The 18,421-nt window shown below is 38.3% G+C and overlaps 1 protein-coding gene across 3 annotated transcripts in view; it reads right to left on the minus strand.

Annotated features, from left to right (window-relative positions):
- Positions 1 to 16,113, minus strand: part of LOC121301401 (homer protein homolog 3-like) — a 51,895-nt gene extending 35,782 nt beyond the window's left edge. Inside the window, exons 1-3 of one of the 3 annotated variants that reach the window (XM_041230770.1) lie at positions 15,928 to 16,113; positions 15,469 to 15,607; positions 13,346 to 13,395 (exon numbers count right to left, since the gene is read on the minus strand). In XM_041230770.1, the coding sequence (XP_041086704.1) occupies positions 13,346 to 13,368 (23 nt within the window). In that variant the 5' untranslated portion in view covers positions 13,369 to 13,395; positions 15,469 to 15,607; positions 15,928 to 16,113. Of the gene's footprint in view, positions 1 to 13,345; positions 13,396 to 15,468 lie in introns of all 3 variants that reach the window. The other 2 variants (XM_041230769.1, XM_041230771.1) reach the window with 2 other exon arrangements.
- Positions 16,114 to 18,421: the final 2,308 nt, after the last annotated feature.

Consider the following 18,421-nt stretch of genomic DNA (forward strand, 5'->3'; position numbering starts at 1 on the left):
TGCCCTCTTACCATCCTCCAGTCAATCGGAGTGGCTGTGCTTTGACTAGGAGTTCAGGAGCTGCTCTTCAGTCTTAGTTGCCTGTTATCTCTATCTCATTCACTAATATATATATATATATATATATGTATCTATCTCAGATCGGCCTATGTGTCTTTATATTAGTAAGTGCCATCTAGTGCACAGCAACATATCACACCCACAATACTGAAGGAAGCTTGATCCCAAGAGTCAGCTCACTAGGTGGGGAGTTCTATGAATACCACGTTTTCCATTGCATGCAATTTAAATGAAGTGTTCTCAGCCAACTGTTAATACGATATGGTTTACTGCGAAAGGGGAATACGAATGGCAGTTGGCAATGGCATTTTGAATACAAAATCTGGAAATGTATTTATTCATTCAGATACACCCTGTACATTTTTCATACAATCATAAATTATCTTTATTATCTGAAATCATGTTTTAGCACCCAATACTTGTGACTCTCTTGTCCAAATACTTGTCAGGCTGGTGTATTTTCTTTCATAACTATTAAAACACTCAATTTAGAATACTCAAATTAAACTTTGTAATTGTAGCTCATTTTTCTTCACCATGCAAATCCATTCATTATATAGCTCTCAACTGTTTTTGTTTGTTTTTTAACATGTTATTTAAAAACATGATGAAAAATGGGTAAGATTTATGGAATTATTTTATTAGCTGCCATTACTTTAATAAATGCAAAGACAGGCATTCTTTCACAAGGTCTTCTTTGTATTCATATTTCTTAATGGATTTTCTTGAAAGCTGCATTTTACAAGTCAATAAATGGTTCCTTGAAAGACATGCAAAAAGCAAGGGGACTTTTTACAGAATTCAGTTTCTGCTGCTTGAACTCCAGCCATCTGCTCAAGTGCTTCAGTGGAGTCCCCCCCTGGTTATCTGGACTGAACCGCTGAAGGGACTATTCCCACTACCACTCTGCTCATCTCCATGGAAACACACCCCAATTATAAGCAGTGTTCCCATGGGAATCACTGGGTGCGTTAAGTAAGTGAGTGGCTCAGAGGGAGCGGGGCATGCCGTTAAATGGGTTCTTTCACGGAGAGGCTCACTTACTTTATGTGCCTACTGTTCCCCCACCACTGCTCATCTCCATGGAAACACACACATTTATAACACTGACGTAAACAAAGCAAACAGACCCAATGTTTATTCAGTTCAAAAGATCTACTCTTTCTTTCAATCACAGTATTTATTAGAGACGTCGGTGTTTAATAAAATACATATCTTGATTATTATTTTTATACATTATATATCAGGCTTCTGTTCGGTTTTTATTAATTTCATTTTTCTATGCTTATTGTTAGCTGTCTTAACTAACACAGCTCTAAATCCTGCTAACAACCATCCATTCCTGATTCTATTGTTGCCAAATTGCCTTTCTCCTGTAAAAAAAAAAAAAAAAACATATTTCTGAATGTCCTAGAAGCATGTTATTTATATCAATTTAAAATTTCACGCTATTCACTTTAAAGCCATGCATATCCATTCACTTTAAAAGGTCTCAAATGTGCAGTTGTGAAAGAAGTCTGTTTTACAAACATGTACTTTTATTTTAAAATGTCTGTTACCACACTACTATTGTATAGATTAGTTGTTGGACTTTCTGGTAGACTAGCAAAACCACTGACTCATTAACCTCAGTGGATGGTATATTATTCATTTGCTAATGATTTTGTACTTTACTGCCTGGGACTGAAGCTTTTTTAATGTTAGAAAGTTAATTAAAATGATCACTAACAACAGTGAGATTTAATTATTACCACTCGCATGTGATTTGTGTCGTACGGTACAAGGCAATAAAGGCATACACAGTTTAACAAGCCTCATGCCCAGCTACAATCGGCAAAGAATTAAATTAAAATCAATGTTGATTGGTACTGAAAAAAAATGCATAAATTGAAAAGAAAGTAAGTTAGGAAATCTCATCTTGCAATGAACAGGTTCCTAGGATGTCATGTATGATGTACTCACCTATTTCAAACTTTGCATATGATTCGTATCAAATCAGCTTTATGCAGATTGACTGCATTTGTATTTGTCACCACCTTTTTAAAAAAAAAATTTGTGCAAACTCCATGGTTGAACATGTATTTAAGAAAAATAAAACCGTGCTCTTCAGTGGGTTGGAAATGTCCCCTCCACGCTCTGCTCCATATACAATTGGCTTGCTCCGCTCCCCCACTCCATATACAATTGGCTCGCTCCGCTCACACTTTTTTGTCCCCCATGCAGGGCTGGATTAACCAGTATGCCAGTAACACTGTTCACCATAATATGCATAGGGCCCCCAAAATATGGGTTAGCATAGGCCCCCACGTCCTTTAATCCGGCTCTGCATTGTCAGGATATATTTTCTTAAAAGCAGAACACACAGGACCATGGTGCAAGTGATCGGGGCTGGGATCAGAAATGACAGTCTGCGTGATGTACTTAAAACATTATTTTGAATAAGCAATATCGAGATTAATTTGGTAATTGTGTAAAAAGTGCTTGGTAAAGTTATAAGCTGAAGAATATAAATGTGCCCAGTAGATAACTTATTGGTAATATTAAGGATAGCGATACAGGGATCTTTGTTCTAGATGAGGTAGAGGTGTGTCAATGTATTTTCACAAGTGAAAAGCCGTCTCTCTCGGTGCCTGCTTAAGTTAAGCTCTGAAAAGCCAAGTTACAAATGATGATCTGCTTGCGAGAGAAGAGGATTATTATACATTTTTGGTGCTCAAATTCTGCAGTCCTCACATGCTTGTGTACAATAGAGGATACAGTAAACCAGTCAAAAGTGTTTATTTTCTTTCTTTATTTAGTTGTCGACAATGGTATTTTACCCTGGGTATCTCCCCATTGGAATGTGCAAAAATGATGTTTATTTTTCACTTTCACCATGGTGTGTAATTACATTGTGAAAATCCAATGTCTATTTCTGATGTCAGCATTTTTATAAAAGCATTTATATATTTTATATTTTTTTTTGGGGGGGGGGGGGGGGGGCTTGAAAAGAGCACACCATGTACGCTTACAGTAATTGATGATAGTTTTGGAAGACACTAATGAAAGTCATAAATATTCTGTAATAAAGCTGATTCTTCCGGTATTGTGTGTGCCGGCATCGACGCAGTGGTACAGCAGCTACAAATGACATGACGCAGGGAGCCAGCAGTAAAACAATGTTTACTGTACAAGTTTCATGAGCAATACGCAGCGCAAACCCACAGTTAAAAAGGCTTGCACCTTTAGCTAAGCAAGCAGTGCTGTTCTTTATAAACAAACTTTCTACCACATGTACTTTTGTATATTACAATACATGTGTTTGTGTGCTGTTCTTTATAAACAAATTTGTTGTTTATATATATATATATATATATATATATATATATATATATATATATATATATATATATATGAAGGCTTTATTTGCATCCTGAGCCATTAAAAAATGGCATAATACCACAGTAGTGACATCAAAGTGATAAATCCTCTCGAGGAAAATATACTTGAACTTTGACCCATTCAACCCCTCAAGATCATCCCTTTCAATTCAAACACAAAATGTCTCGTTTTCCATCACTCGATCACACCCACAGTACAGAAGTGTTCATTAATGAATCAACAAAATGAGAATATTTAGAATAAACCATGATGTAAAGCTAGTACATTCATATCTCAGAGAAACTGGAGAGGAACAGGTAATTAAAAACAAGGTAAAGGCAATCATCCAAATAAGGCTGAAGCGCTAACGGATAACGACACAGAACGTCTGTACAGCAGTGAAACACAAACTTAAAAAAAAAAAAAAAAAAAAAAAAAACTGTACTGTAATATTAGCATCACAAGGGTATCCATGTATTATAAAAAAGACAGACCTCTTCAGTGAGTTACTGGAAATAAATTCCATCTCGGGTTTCTGTGACAGTTTATAAACTCGACCTTCAGTCTCGTAATTTATCAAGTCACAGAAAGCTGAGATGTAATTAGTTTCCTGTAACTCACTGAAGCCCATCTATTATTATATATATCACACACACACACACCATATGGGGGATACTGAAATTGAAGAAGGAACCTATGAAAAAGATTGAGAAGTTAATGTTGACTCAGAAATGTCTTCTTCTAGACAATGTGGGGAAGCTATACATCAAAAGGCCAACAAAATGCTTGGATATATAGTGAAGTGTGTTGAATTTAAATCAAGGGAAGTAATGTTAAAACTGTACAATGCATTGGTAAGACCTCATCTAGAATATTGTGTTCAGTTCTGGTCACCTCGCTACAAAAAGGATATTGCTGCTCTAGAAAGAGTGCAAAGAAGAGCGACCAGAATTATCCTGGGTTTAAAAGGCTTGTCATATGCAGACAGGCTAAAAGAATTTAATTTATTCAGTCTTGAACAAAAAAGACTATGCATCGATCCGATTCAGGCATTCAAAATTTTTAAAGGTATTGACAATGTCGACCCATTGGATTTTTTCGACCTGAAAAAAGGGGTCACAAATGGAGATTAGATAAAAGGGCATTCAGAACAGAGAATTGTGAGGGTCTGGAACCAACTCCCCAGTAATGTTGTTGAAGCTGACACCCTAGGATCCTTCAAGAAGCTGCGATGAGATTCTGCGATCAATAAGCTACTAAAGAACTAAAAACGAGCAAGATGGGCCGAATGGCCTCCTCTCGTTTTGTAAAGTTTCTTATGTTCTTACACACACACACACACACACACACACATATATATTAGTGCCATGAAAGTATTTGCCCCGGTCTGATTTTCTGCATATTTTTGATCAGATCTTCAACCAAAACCCAATATTAGATAAAAGGGACCCTGATTGAACAAACACCACAACATTTTGATACTGATTTCATTTATTTAAGAAAGTTATGCAACATCCAATACCCCCGTGTGAAAAAGTAAATCGCCCCCTTAGACTCAATTACTGGTTACGCCACCTTTAGCAGCAATAACTGCAACCAAACGCTTCCTGTAGTTATTGATCAGTCTCTGTGTCGTGGAGGAATTTTGGCCCACTCCATGTAGAACTGCTTCAACTCATTAACATTTGTGGGTTTTTCGTGCATAAACTGTTTGTTTCAGATCCTGCCACAACATCATTGGGGTTTAGGTCTGGACTTTGGCTAGGCCATTCCAAAACTTTAAATTTCTTGTTCTTCAACCATTCTAATGTAGTCTTGCTTGTTTGTTTTGGATCATTGTCTTGCTGCATGACCCAGCTGTGCTTCAGCTTCAGCTCACGGACAGATGGCCTGACATTCTCCTGTAGAATTCTCCAATACAGAGCAGAATTCATGGTTCCTTCAGTGATGGCAAGTCATCCAGGTCCTGATGCAGCAAAGCATCCCCAAATCATCACACAACCACCACCATGCTTGACTGTTGGTATGAGGTTCTTGTTGTGGAATACAGGGTTTGATTTTCGCCAGACATAACAGGCCCATGTTGGCCAAAAAGTTCCACTTTTGACTCAACTGTCCATAGAACATTGTTCCAGAACTCTTGAGGAAAATATAGGTGCTTTTTTGGCAAACTTGAGACGAGCATTCATGTTCTTCTTAGTGAGCAGTGGTTTCTGCCTTGCTACTCTGCCATGAATCCCATTTTTGCCCAGTGTCTTTCGGGTGGCGGAGTCATGAACGCTGACCTCAGCCGAGTCGAGAAAGGCCTGCAGATCCCTGGATGTTGTTCTAGGGTTCTTTGTGACTTCCTGGACGAAGTTACGACTTGCTCTTGGAGAGATTTTGGCAGGACGGTCACTCCTGGGAAGATTCACTACTGTTCCAAACTTTCTCCATTTGGACAATATGGCTCTGACTGTGGTTTGGTGGAGCCCCGGAGCCTTACAAATGGCTTTTTAACCCTTTCCAGACCGATAGGCATCAACAACATTTTTCCAGTCTTCAGGAAATTTCTTTTGATCGTGGCATGATGTGCCTCTAGAACCTGTGTGCTGAGAACTTCACTCTGATGGCAAGGGCCAAAGTTAGTCAGATTTATATTGGGCAGGACTGGCCCATTTCAGGCTTACTGTTAACCAAAGTATTCAAACAGCTGACCTTAATTATCCCTTTAATTGGGTTGAGTTAAGTAGGGGGGCAATAACTTTTTCACACCTGAAGATTACATGTTTGATTACCTTGCACACCAAATAAATGAAAGCACCACCAAACTTTTTCCTCTCAGACTCCCTCTATATACTACTGCAACCCACAAAAAGATATGACCAAACAATGTGAAAAATGCAGAAAATCAGACAGGGGGCAAATACTTTTTCATGGCACTGTATGTTTGTATATTATACACACACACACACAGTGCCTATAGAAAGCATTTAAATGAGGATTTTTTTCTCCCCACTTATCTACACACCATACTCCACACTGTTGGGATACAAAACTGTCTCTCCACCCCCCTGAGTTAATAACTTTGCAATTTGGCAGCCAGCTGTGAGATTTGGCAATATTTCTCTACCTTCTTTACAAAACTGATTTGGCAAGCTCTGTCAAGTTCCTTGGGGAGAGCTGATGGACAGCAATCTTCAAGTAATGCCACATATTTTAGATTGGATTTTAGGTCGGGGTTCTGACTGGGCCACTCAAGGACATTTACCTTTTTGTTCCTTAGCAACGCCAGTGTAGCTTTGGCTGTGTGCTTTGGGTCGTTGTCATGCTCTGTACTTTGCTCCATTCATTTTCCCTTCTATCTTGACAAGTGCCCCAGTCCCTGCCGATGAGAAACATCCCCATAACATGATGCTGCCACCACCATGCTTCACAGTAGGGATGGTGTTCTTTGGGTGATGCGCTGTGTTGGGTTTGCATTAGGCCAAAAAATTCCATTTTAGTTTCGTCAGACCACAAAACTTTTTGCCAAATGGCTACATAATCTCTTGAGTGTTTTTTTGCATACTTCAAAACAGGATTCAAGGTGGGATTTCTAGAGTAATGGCTTCCTTCTTTCCACCCTACCATACAGGCCAGATTTGTGGAGTGCTTGGGATATTGTTGTCACATGCACACTTTGACCAGTTTTGGCCATAAAAGCCTGTAGCTCTTGCAAAGTTGCCATTGGCCTCTTGGTAGCCTCTCTGATCAGTCTTCTCCTTGCTCGGTCATCCAGTTTAGAGGGATGGCCTGATCTAGGCAGGGTCTTAGTGGTGCCATACACCTTCCACTTCTTAATAATCATCTTGACCATGCTCCAAGGGATATTCAAGGTCTTTGATATTTTTTTTATACCCATCCCCTGATCGGTGCCTTTCAACAACGGAGTTCTTTTGAAAGCGCCTTTGTGCTTATGGTTGAGTCTTTGCACTACCCAGCAGAGGGAACCTAAAGGAACTGATGAATTTATCCTGAAATCATGTGAATCACTACAATTTAACACAGGTGGAGGCCACTAAACTGGGTGTGTGATTTTGAAGGCGACTGCTTACAACTGAGCTAATTTAGGATTGCTATTACAAGGGGGTGGGCACTTATCCAACCAAGCTATTTAAGTTTTTATTTTTTATTAATTAATTTTCTACTAATTTCTAGTGCATTTCTAATACATCTATCTATCTATCTCTCTATAGTGCCTTGCAAAAGTATTCAGACCCCTAACCAATTCTCTCATATTACTGAATTACAAATGGTACATTTAAATTTCATTCTGTTTGATATTTTATTTTAAAACACTTAAACTCAAACTCAATTATTGAAGGTGACATTGGTTTTACGTTGAGAAAGATTTTTAAGAAAAATAAAAAACTGAAATATCTTGCTTGCATAAGTATTCAACCCCTGTGCTGTGGAAGCTCCCAGTTTGCACCGATGAAAGAAATTACCCTGATGAGGACACAATTACCTTACCATTGGCCTCCACCTGTGAACCATTAAAGTTCCTGTCACATTTTCTGGATAAAAACCCCGCTGTTGAAGGATCATTGGTAAGGCTGTGAATCTGAAGGAAAATGAAGACCAAAGAGCATTCTACAGAAGTTAGAGATAAAGTAATACAAATGCATAGATTAGGGAAAGGGTACAAAATAATATCCAAGTGTTTGGATATCCCAGTGAGCACAGTTGGATCAATAATCATGAAGTGGAAGCTGGATCACAGCACCCAGGCACTGCCAAGAAAAGGCTGTCCCTCAAAACTCAGCGCTCAAACAAGGAGACGACTTGTGAGAGAAGCCACACAGAGGCCAACAATCACTTTGAAGGAGCTACAGAGTTCAGTGGCTGGGACTGGAGTAATGGTGCACCACTCCACCATGTCAAGAGCTTTGCATAACACTGGCCTGTATGAGAGGGTGGCAAGAAAGAAGCAGTTACTCAAAAAGTACCATCTGAAAGCACGTCTGGAGTTTGCCAGAAAGCATGAGAGTGACCCAACTGCGATGTGGGAAAGGTTTTGCGGTCAGATGAGACCAAAACTCAAAGCGCTGTGTGTGGTGCAAACCTAACACTGCCCATGCCTCAAGACACACCATCCCTACAGTGAAGTATGGTGGTGGCAGCATCATGCTGTGTTGATGCTTCTCATCAGCAAGGACTGGGAATCTTGTTACAATTGAAGGAAGAATGGATGGAGCAAAATACAGGAAAATACTGCAAGAGAATCTGCTTCAGTCCACTAAAAAACTGAAGCTTGGGAGGAAATTCACCTTTCAGCAGGACAATGATCTCAAGCAGAAGGCCAAAGCAACATTGGAGTGGCTCAAGAACAAAAAGGTGAATGTCCTACAGTGGCCTAGTCAAAGTCCTGATCTCAATCCTATTGAGAATCTGGCACTATTTGAAAATTGCGGTCCACAAGCGTCGTCCAACCAACCTGCACAACCTGGAGCAAATCTGCCAAGAAGAATGGGCCAAAATCACTCCGACACTGCGTGCAAAGCTGGTACATACTTACCCCAAAAGACTTAAAGCTGTTATTGCAGAGAAAGGTGGCTCTACCAAATATTAATGTGTGGGGGTTGAATACTTATGCAAGCAAGATATTTCAGTTTTTTTTTCTTAAATATTTCCCAACATAAAACCAATGTCACCTTACAATAACTGATTTTGAGTTTAAGTGTTTTAAAATAAAATATCGAACAGAACGAAATTTCAACGTACCATTTGTAATTCAGTAATATGACAGAATTGGTCAGTGGTCTGAATACTTTTGCAAGGCACCCATATATATAGAAAATATAGACACACACACACACACAATTGTAGACAAAAGTTTACATACCCCACTGGAAATGTATAATTCATAGAAATTACTTAAATAATTAGAGGAAAAAATATTTTGTAGCAAAGGTTTTGCTTTTGTGGATGAGGAAAAAAGTTACAAGAAATAGATACAAAAATAAAATAAAAATTGGGCAAAACTCAAAAAATGCTATTCATACCCTGACGAGGAAAACAAAAGGAATTGCTTGTTGAGGCACCTTTAGCAATAACAACCTCTTTTAAACTATTATCAATGAGCTTCTGGCATGATTAGCAATTTTTTGACCATTCTTCAACGCAAAATTGTTCCAGTCCTTCAAATTCAGGAGGACTTCTCTTGTACACAGCCTTCTCCAACTCATACCAAAGATTCTCAGTTGGATTTAGATCGAGACTTTGACTAGGCCATTCCAGAACCTTGATTTTATTCTTCTTTAACCAATCTGATGTAGATTTTGATGTGTGCTTCAGATCGTTGTTGTGTTGGAACGTCCAGTTGCACTTAAAACCAAGTTGTGTAGCGGAGGGTTTCACATGACTGGCAAATATCTTTTGATATGCTATGGAATCCATTTTATCATGTACTGGAACTAAATTTCCTATGCCATTAGAGAGAAAACAGCCCCATAGAAGGCTATTACCACCTCCATGCTTGACAGTAGGTATGGTGTTCTTTTCTTTGTACACCTCACCAGACTTTCTCCAAAATTTAACAACTATCCTTGTGACCAAATAGCTCGATTTTTGTTTCATCACTCCACAAAACCTTTGACCAGAACTCATATCCATCATTCAAATGTCATTTTGCAAACTAAGCGATTGTCCTTGTGACGTTTAACTAAGAGTGGCTTTTTGCTTGGCCTGCAACTATTGAGACCTTCACCATGCAATACTCGCCCTGTGATTGAAATGGAAACCCCAGTCCGACTTGCAGCCAGTTCACTTTGAATATCTTTGGCAGTCAATCTTGGACTGTCATTAACCTTCCTCACAATTCTTCTACTTGTTCTTGGTGAAAGAAGCTTCTTTCTTCCAGACCGAGGGAGTGTTGTGACAGAACCATGAGTCTTGTACTTCTTAATAATAGAAATAGTTGAAATTGGGATACTAAAATGCTTGGAAATCTTCTTGTATCCTTCTCCAGCTTTATAACGATAAAAAAGTGGCGGTACAAACCTCAGTCATCTATTGGGAAGCTCTACTACCGATCGTTTCCCACTTAATGACATGATAAAGTATGTGTTTAAAAAACTAATACTGGTAATTACATACGTGTTCACTCGGGGTCGGTCATATAAACTGCTACTGCATAAAAAAGCTAGTAGCAAATAAAGAGTTTTGAGTAGCAAAAATGATCTATCTATATACACACACACACACACTTTAGGAAGCTTGGAAAATCCCACTGAATGGAATGAGGAAAGCTGTGCAGTCTGGGCACTCTCCTCTAGGGCTGACACAATACAATATGCATCCTGATCATGTGAGGGTCCCGATGGTTCTTGTATGATGCATAATAATATTAAATCATTATTCAATGATGCACTGTTTTGTTACGAAACACAAATGTTTAGTTAGGGAGGGTATGTGTTCATACCAACTATAAAAACATGTATTATTCATTCAAGAGCCATTTGGTGAACTACAGAACTACAGAGTGTTGTGGCCAGAGAAGTAGCTCTGAAATTAGCATGACAGCTCTGTTGCTCCCCAATTAATCAGCAGAACTGGAATGCAAGTCTAATGAAAAACTCCCCAGGATTATAAAGAAGATTTCCTTCAGCACTCCACAAGCCTGTGCAATAAACATCAACCACTGCAGACTGCAACATGCTGAACATGTTCATAAACACTTATTAAAAAGGACCACTCTGACTGCCAAAAATGAAATATATACTATGAAAGTTGTTTAAGTGTTTGTGTGAACAAAACAATTCCATTCACCTCACCCATTTTGCAGTTTCATTAGCTGCACAGGTCACAGATGTGTAGTTGTTAAAAGAAAGGCATATTTTAGCAGACATGCGTTTTCATTTTAAAACAGACATCTGGAAGGTTAAATAAATCCTGCCTTCCAGGAAGTCTGTTCCTGCTTAACTTCCTTGATCACGCCAGCAGTGTCTTCTGGGTCACGTCACTAGCTGAAAGCATGTCAGTTAACAGAGGAACCAACTGATTGGTTATCAACAGGAAAGCCCGACAGACAAACAGCCTCCATAGATCCAGAGATTATAACACATTATATAAAACAGTAGAATTGGCAAAAAGAATGGCAACTTTACATCATTCTATTTTGTTTAAGCATTTTTGGATCATTTCTGACAATCTAACTGGAAATGTCCGGGTTCAAAGAGATGGCTCTTGGGTTGGATGAGAAACAGCTGTTTATAAGAAACATGTTACCTTAGATTTGCTCTAACCTATGCTCTCCATATTGCAGCAATACATTTTTCAAACTATTCCCAATTGTTTTGATATTTTTACTTTATCTTCTAGGGAATTACTTCTTGTCTATTTTGCGCAGGAACGTTGACCAGGAGAAAGATTGTTTCTTCTAACTGTTGCAGTGATCCGGATCAGGCTCCCTCCCGTAACAAAGATGGGGATTGAAATGAGTGGTGTGTTGATGGGAACAGAAAAACAGCGTTGTTGCAGGAGGGAACGTGATCTGGATACACCGTGATCCCTCGAACACAAATCATTTCTCCTGGATAACGCTTCTGAGTTGATGTTGAGAAATGTATTGCCCAGCTTATTTATATGTAAGGGCAATTACAGATTTCTAAAGTTGGAAATATGCATATTTTATTCAACCTTTACTCAACCAGGAGACCTAAAAAAATCACTTTTCCAAGGAGGACCAGTTCAAGAAGGTGGCATTAAACACAAAACAAAAACGCACAAATTCAAACAGCACAACCAATACAAAAAAGTCAATCAAATCACAAGAAACAATTCCAGAGCACTGGTCAAAACAGAAACCAGTCTCGGCTACATAGGTGTGTACTGAGTTTGAACTCCTCTAAAGGGATCAAGACAGTAAGTTTCAGCAACAATTTAATACGACAATCTGGGCTTTTGCCAAGGATAACCTTCTAAACCATTATGTAGCAGTGTTTCACTCTCACGAAGACAAAGAAGTCAGACCAGCCAATCTATGTAAATCACAATGAACAGAATAACCCAGGTTTGTTCTGAACCTCAATGCAGAAAGGATCCAGTCTCCTTAGACTGCCGTAGCAGATACTCTGTAAATAATGTCACTATAGTCAATCAGAGGCAAAAATGTACTCAAGATCAGTTTGTTTGTTCTGAAAAACATGACTTATGTCTTTAAAAATAACCCAATTTCAATTTTATTTTTTTGGAGAGCATATCAATATGTGTTGTAAAATTAAATTTTTTGTAAAAACCATTGCTTTGTTTTCTTCTGACTATAAGACAAGTTTCAAATCCAACCAATGCTGAATGATAATGAAATACAGATGCAACCCTGCGATAGGGACAAGATGACACAGCAAAGGGAACACAGTGTGTTTCTTATGAACTTCACAGAGTGTTCCGTTACACTTTATGGTAACTGTAACAATCAAAATAGTTAACTCATTTTCTCCGCCATGCAAATTCTATTCACTATATACAGCAGGTCTCAAATGCGCAGTTTTGAAGGAAACACTTGTTTTAGCAAACATGCATTTACATTTCAAAACATCTGCTACTACACTAGCTTCAATACATCTCTGTTTGCAGGCTTTCAGCCAGTGACATGACCCAGAAGACACTGCTGAAGTGACCAAGGAAGTAAAGTAGTAACAGACTTCCTGGATGGCAAAGCAAGCAAACTGGGAACTTAATGCAGTATCAGCTGTCTGTTTTAAAGTAAAAATACATGTTTGCTAAAACAAGTGTTTCTTTCAGAACTGCACATCTGAGACCCAAGCAGCTAACAGAAATACAAAATGGTTAATATTTATGGAATTATTATAGCTAGAATCACTTTAAAACATGATTGTAACATTTTCACCGTGCATAAGGATTTAAAAAAATCACCCCAAAAACATTGGAAATGTACTCGTACCTCTCTCTGTGAAGCGGATACATTCTTACAGGCCAGTCAAGAAGCCCTGTCTAGAAGAGAAAATAAAGCTCTGTAAGCATACTGTACACAATCAAAAAAACAATCAACTCAACCAGCGAATCAGAAACAAGGATATCAGTGTGACACACATACAGAATGATGTACAGCATGAAGAGCCAGCCCTCCTCCACCCACAGTCCCACGGCAAACTAAATAACGTTAATAACAGATTTCATGACAACCGGTTCTCCTGCTATGCAAGTGTGACAGACACATGTACAACCGTCTCCACTGCAACGCTGTCTCATTCTCACACAGGTCTCAAATGGGCCGTTTGAAAGAAACAAAGGGTTTATTTATTTTTAAACATCTTGCACTACAGGGTTGAAGAAATCTGTTTCCAAGCTCTGCTTTCAGGAGAGTGTTACCCTCCCCTGGCCATCTTGAGGGTGAAACTGCACCCTCCCTTTCAACTGCTCCCCCTGCTGACCGACATGCTTCCAAACAGTGACATACTTTGATCCAGGAGACAGGGTTTCTGAGAGTAACTTACTAAGGAAAGAAAACAGAGAGCTTTCTTTAGCACCAGAGATCATCTTTTAAAATAAAAAATGCGTTTGTTGTAACATGTGTTTCGTTCAGCACTGCACATTTGAGACCGACACAGCTAATGGAAGTGTACTACAGGAAAGATTGACAGAATTATTTTGATAGCTACACTTTAAATGCTTCAGTCCCAGTTTACTTATGTAATGCAGGCTAGATCAGACAGTGCCTTTATATCATTGAGCTCCAGCACCATCTAGCACACTGCTGTGTATTGCTGCAAAACAAAAGGAAATGTAATACAAAGTGGTGTGGGACCTGACCTGCTATAAGGACAGTGATCTAGCCTGTGTTACTTACAGCTATAACAGGCTCTTAACTAGGGAGAAAGGAACACACACTTAGCAAAATTTAATACAAGTGTAATAAGATACTCGTATTTTACACATCCTAAAAAGCAAAGGCCATTAAAGAATACCAAGAGCATTTAATTGGAAGCTACTAGCTGTAAGTGTTACATTTATAAGAGGAAGTCTTATATCAAATTGCAACTAGGTTAAAAACTAGGTCTGTCTAAATGTATCTTTCAGAAAGAGATCCTGCCCTCGTCTCTCCAGCTCTTTACCCAATCAAATAAATGTAGGCCAGAAAACCAATTACCGAATCAGGTTTCTCGCTTACGGGACCAGGAATGCTTTTAGCACATCGCTTCTATCTGCATTACGGGATAGGTCTGCCGGTGATTGGTATCTGCAATGTATTTAAACGTTTCCCATTCTGGTTCATATGCACTTAACAGGATCCCGTCAATACAAAATCGGACCACGTTGTCTTGAGTGCAATAAACAACATTAGAAATATATTAAAAATCACCCGACTGGCATTACCATCTGTCCCCACGTGTCGGCTGAAATCTGGGCATCAAGTCAATTCTAGGACGGATATTTATTTCGATAAAGTTTGCAATTATTAATATACAACATACGCGAACCTACTGTATCCAGTGATGTTCAATTTAAAAGCCAGTCTAGGAGTTATTTAGTACCACTTAACGTACAAGTACTATTACTGCGACTATCAATTATTATTATTATTATTATTATTATTATTATTATTATTATTATTATTATTATTATTAAACTTGGAATTGTATTTCTATAAAACATATTATAAATGATCGCTTTTACACACGTTTCATAATTATTTGAGCTGCATTCACAAAGTCTGAACAGGTAATCTTGAGTAAAATGCATATTTCATGTTTAGGCTACCAAATTCACGACGTTTAAAACTGCCGATTAGTGTAACGTTTAAAACACAACGCATAATATAGATTAACTGTATTGCATTATCAGTAAACCCGCTACCCTGCATCGTTTATCACATGACTGAGTGCTAGTCAGCGCCCTTGTCACTTTTTCGTTCAAACTTAAGTAACACAGGGTTTAAAATAATTAGCGCACTGTTCATCAAGGATATTGGTTTACTTTTATTGCTTGAAACTTTCCTTGCTGTTTAATATTTTTACTCGTATTTTATTTATTTTTTACTCCACAAAACAAGTTTTAAAAACTCACCCCATTTCGTTCTTGTCACTTCTATATTTGTTTTCTTTTGGTTTTATTCCAATTTTCCTTTTTTTCTATCGTGTTGTTTTTTTTTTCTTCTTTTCCTTCCTTCTTTTTTCCCCTGTTTTGTCTCCGGATCCGGATGCTTCTTAAATTACCACCGGAATTTCACAGAAACAAAAACAAAAAACAGCGTTACTTTTTTCCTTCAGAAAGGCTGTCCTTGTAGTTCTACGCGTCTTTATTGATCATGCAGTCTTTCTCCTGTAGTTTCGCTTACTGTAAGATTTTATTTATTTATTTTTTAATATTATTCGTCTTTTTAGACGGACTCGTGCTGCCTCTTCTTCGCTGTACAGCTCAAGGCTGTGACCCTTCGCAAAGCTCCGGGTTACTTCTCTCTGTGTGTGCGTTTTTCTCTGTGTTTTATAATGTCGAACAGGACCACAAGTTAATTGGCTCCTTTACTTATATTTTGGCTTCCGTTGTTTTCTTCTTGAATGACTCTCCCGAACCCATTGTGCTTGAGATTTCTTGCTCCAGTCGGATTTTGTTAAATCCTCACTTACACCGCCTGCTGGCAATAGCTGCTAGTGTCAAATTCCTTAAAGTGGCTCTACTCGTATTTCATAACCTATATTAGCTTATTCAATACAATACCCCTTATTGTTTTTAATATTGGTGTACAATACGATTTGTTTATTCAAATGTTATAGTTTATTTTAACCATGTTTAGTTTGTCGAGATTACATCTTTATTTTGTTTATCTATACAATGTGCTGTATATGCAATGTGTTTATCTATACAATGTGCTGTATATGCTGTGTGTATACCTATGCAATGTGTTGTATATGCTGTGTGTATACCTATGCAATGTGCTGTATATGCTGTGTGTATACCTATGTAATGTGCTGTATATGCTAATATACATTGCATGTGCTAAATCACATCATCACCAGCAGGGGAAATAAAATGTTGCCATTGGTTATTTTTGGTATCATCTTGAAATGAACACTCAGCCCCTGAAGACTGTATCGTTTTTAGATTTCTCATGTTGTATTAATGTTTGGTTTGGTGTGTGATAATGTTTGTTGTAACCTGGAACCTGGGATTAACATGATGTAGCATTAAATTATTGAGAAAATCTAGAGATACAGATTAAATTATTGAGAATATCTGGAGATACAGATTAAATCATTGAGAATATCTGGAGATACAGGTTAAATCATTGAGAATATCTGGAGATACAGATTAAATATATTGAGAATATCTGGAGATACAGGTTACATTATTGAGACTATCTGGAGATACAGATTAAATCATTGAGAATATCTGGAGATACAGATTAAATCATTGAGAATATCTGGAGATACAGATTAAATTATTGAGAATATCTGGAGATACAGATTAAATTATTGAGAATATCTGGAGATACAGAGGCTGTCTGTCTGTCCATGCATCTGTCCATCAATGCCACACCTATATTTGTGCATATATGTGTAGAACCACTTATCCAATTGTCTTGAAACTTTGTTTATATTATTATTATTTGTATTATGATTTTTTATTGTTATTATTTGCGTTATGATTATTTGTTTTATTATTCTTCATACCATGGTCATCAGGTAGTTCATGTTACTCATAGCTTTAGGATTGCCTGACTTAACAGACTTGTTTATATGTCCACAGTTTAACACACTGCATGACATCATGATATCTGGTATGAAATGGTATCTGGTGAGAATTCTTTGCAAGCCTTGCTTTTGACTGTCTGGCACTGCCTGGGTCATTTCACCTGGAAAGCGAAACTGGCCCCGCCCCTTCAGGGCCTGATCATCTGATAGTCTAGTACCAGATGCTTTAAAATAAAAATGCAGGTTTGATGTAACCCAGTATACAAAAAAGGTTCCCGTTGTAGGGACTGTATACAGAGAGTGTTCCTGTTGTAGGGACACCTTAGAGAGAGTGTTCCTGTTATAGATCCAGTATACAGAGAGTGTTCCTGTTGTGGATCCAGTATACAGAGAGTGTTCCTGTTGTGGATACAGTATACAGAGAGTGTTCCTGTTGTAGGAACAGCATAGAGAGAGTGTTCCTGTTGTAGGGACAGCATAGAGAGAGTATTCCTGTTATAGATCCAGTATACAGAGAGTGTTCCTGTTGTGGATCCAGTATACAGAGAGTGTTCCTGTTGTGGATACAGTATACAGAGAGTGTTCCTGTTGTAGAGACAGCATAGAGAGAGTATTCCTGTTATAGATCCAGTATACAGAGAGTGTTCCTGTTGTAGGGACAGCATAGAGAGAGTGTTCCTGTTGTAGGGACAGCATAGAGAGAGTATTTCTGTTATAGATCCAGTATACATAGAGTGTTCCTGTTGTAGGGACAGCATAGAGAGAGTGTTCCTGTTGTAGGGACAGCATAGAGAGAGTATTCCTGTTATAGATCCAGTATACAGAGAGTGTTCCTGTTGTGGGTCCAGTATACAGAGACTGGACAACATGCCCCACATGTCATCCAGTTCCTATCCAGTTTTAAATAACTTTAGCATAACTGAGGCAGAAGTGTTAAAGGACTAGGACAGAGATCCTCCCAGTAGTACTCAAAGAAATGAAAGAAGTAATTTACAAAGAGAGTCATTCCTTGACACAGGGGTGGTACCGACAGACTATGATCCACAAAAAGGTAAACAAAACTGAACCAGGTAACTACAGACCAGTAAGCCAAATATAATCCTAGATGGTACAGGGTACTGGGAGAGAGGGAGATTCCTGTTGTACAGAATAATTGCAAAGCAGATGAGTGTTCAAAGTCCAGCATAAAAGATTAATTCTCTCTATGTGGATACAGAGTGGTTAAACAGAAAGTACTGTTCCTCAGAATGGAGTGTGGTATCCAGTATACATAGAGTGTTCCTGTTAAATTTTACACAAAAGTAGGAGGAGTGGCAAATCTTGTTTAT

The sequence above is a fragment of the Polyodon spathula genome, chromosome 27 (assembly GCF_017654505.1).
Source record: "Polyodon spathula isolate WHYD16114869_AA chromosome 27, ASM1765450v1, whole genome shotgun sequence".
NCBI lineage: Eukaryota > Metazoa > Chordata > Actinopteri > Acipenseriformes > Polyodontidae > Polyodon > Polyodon spathula.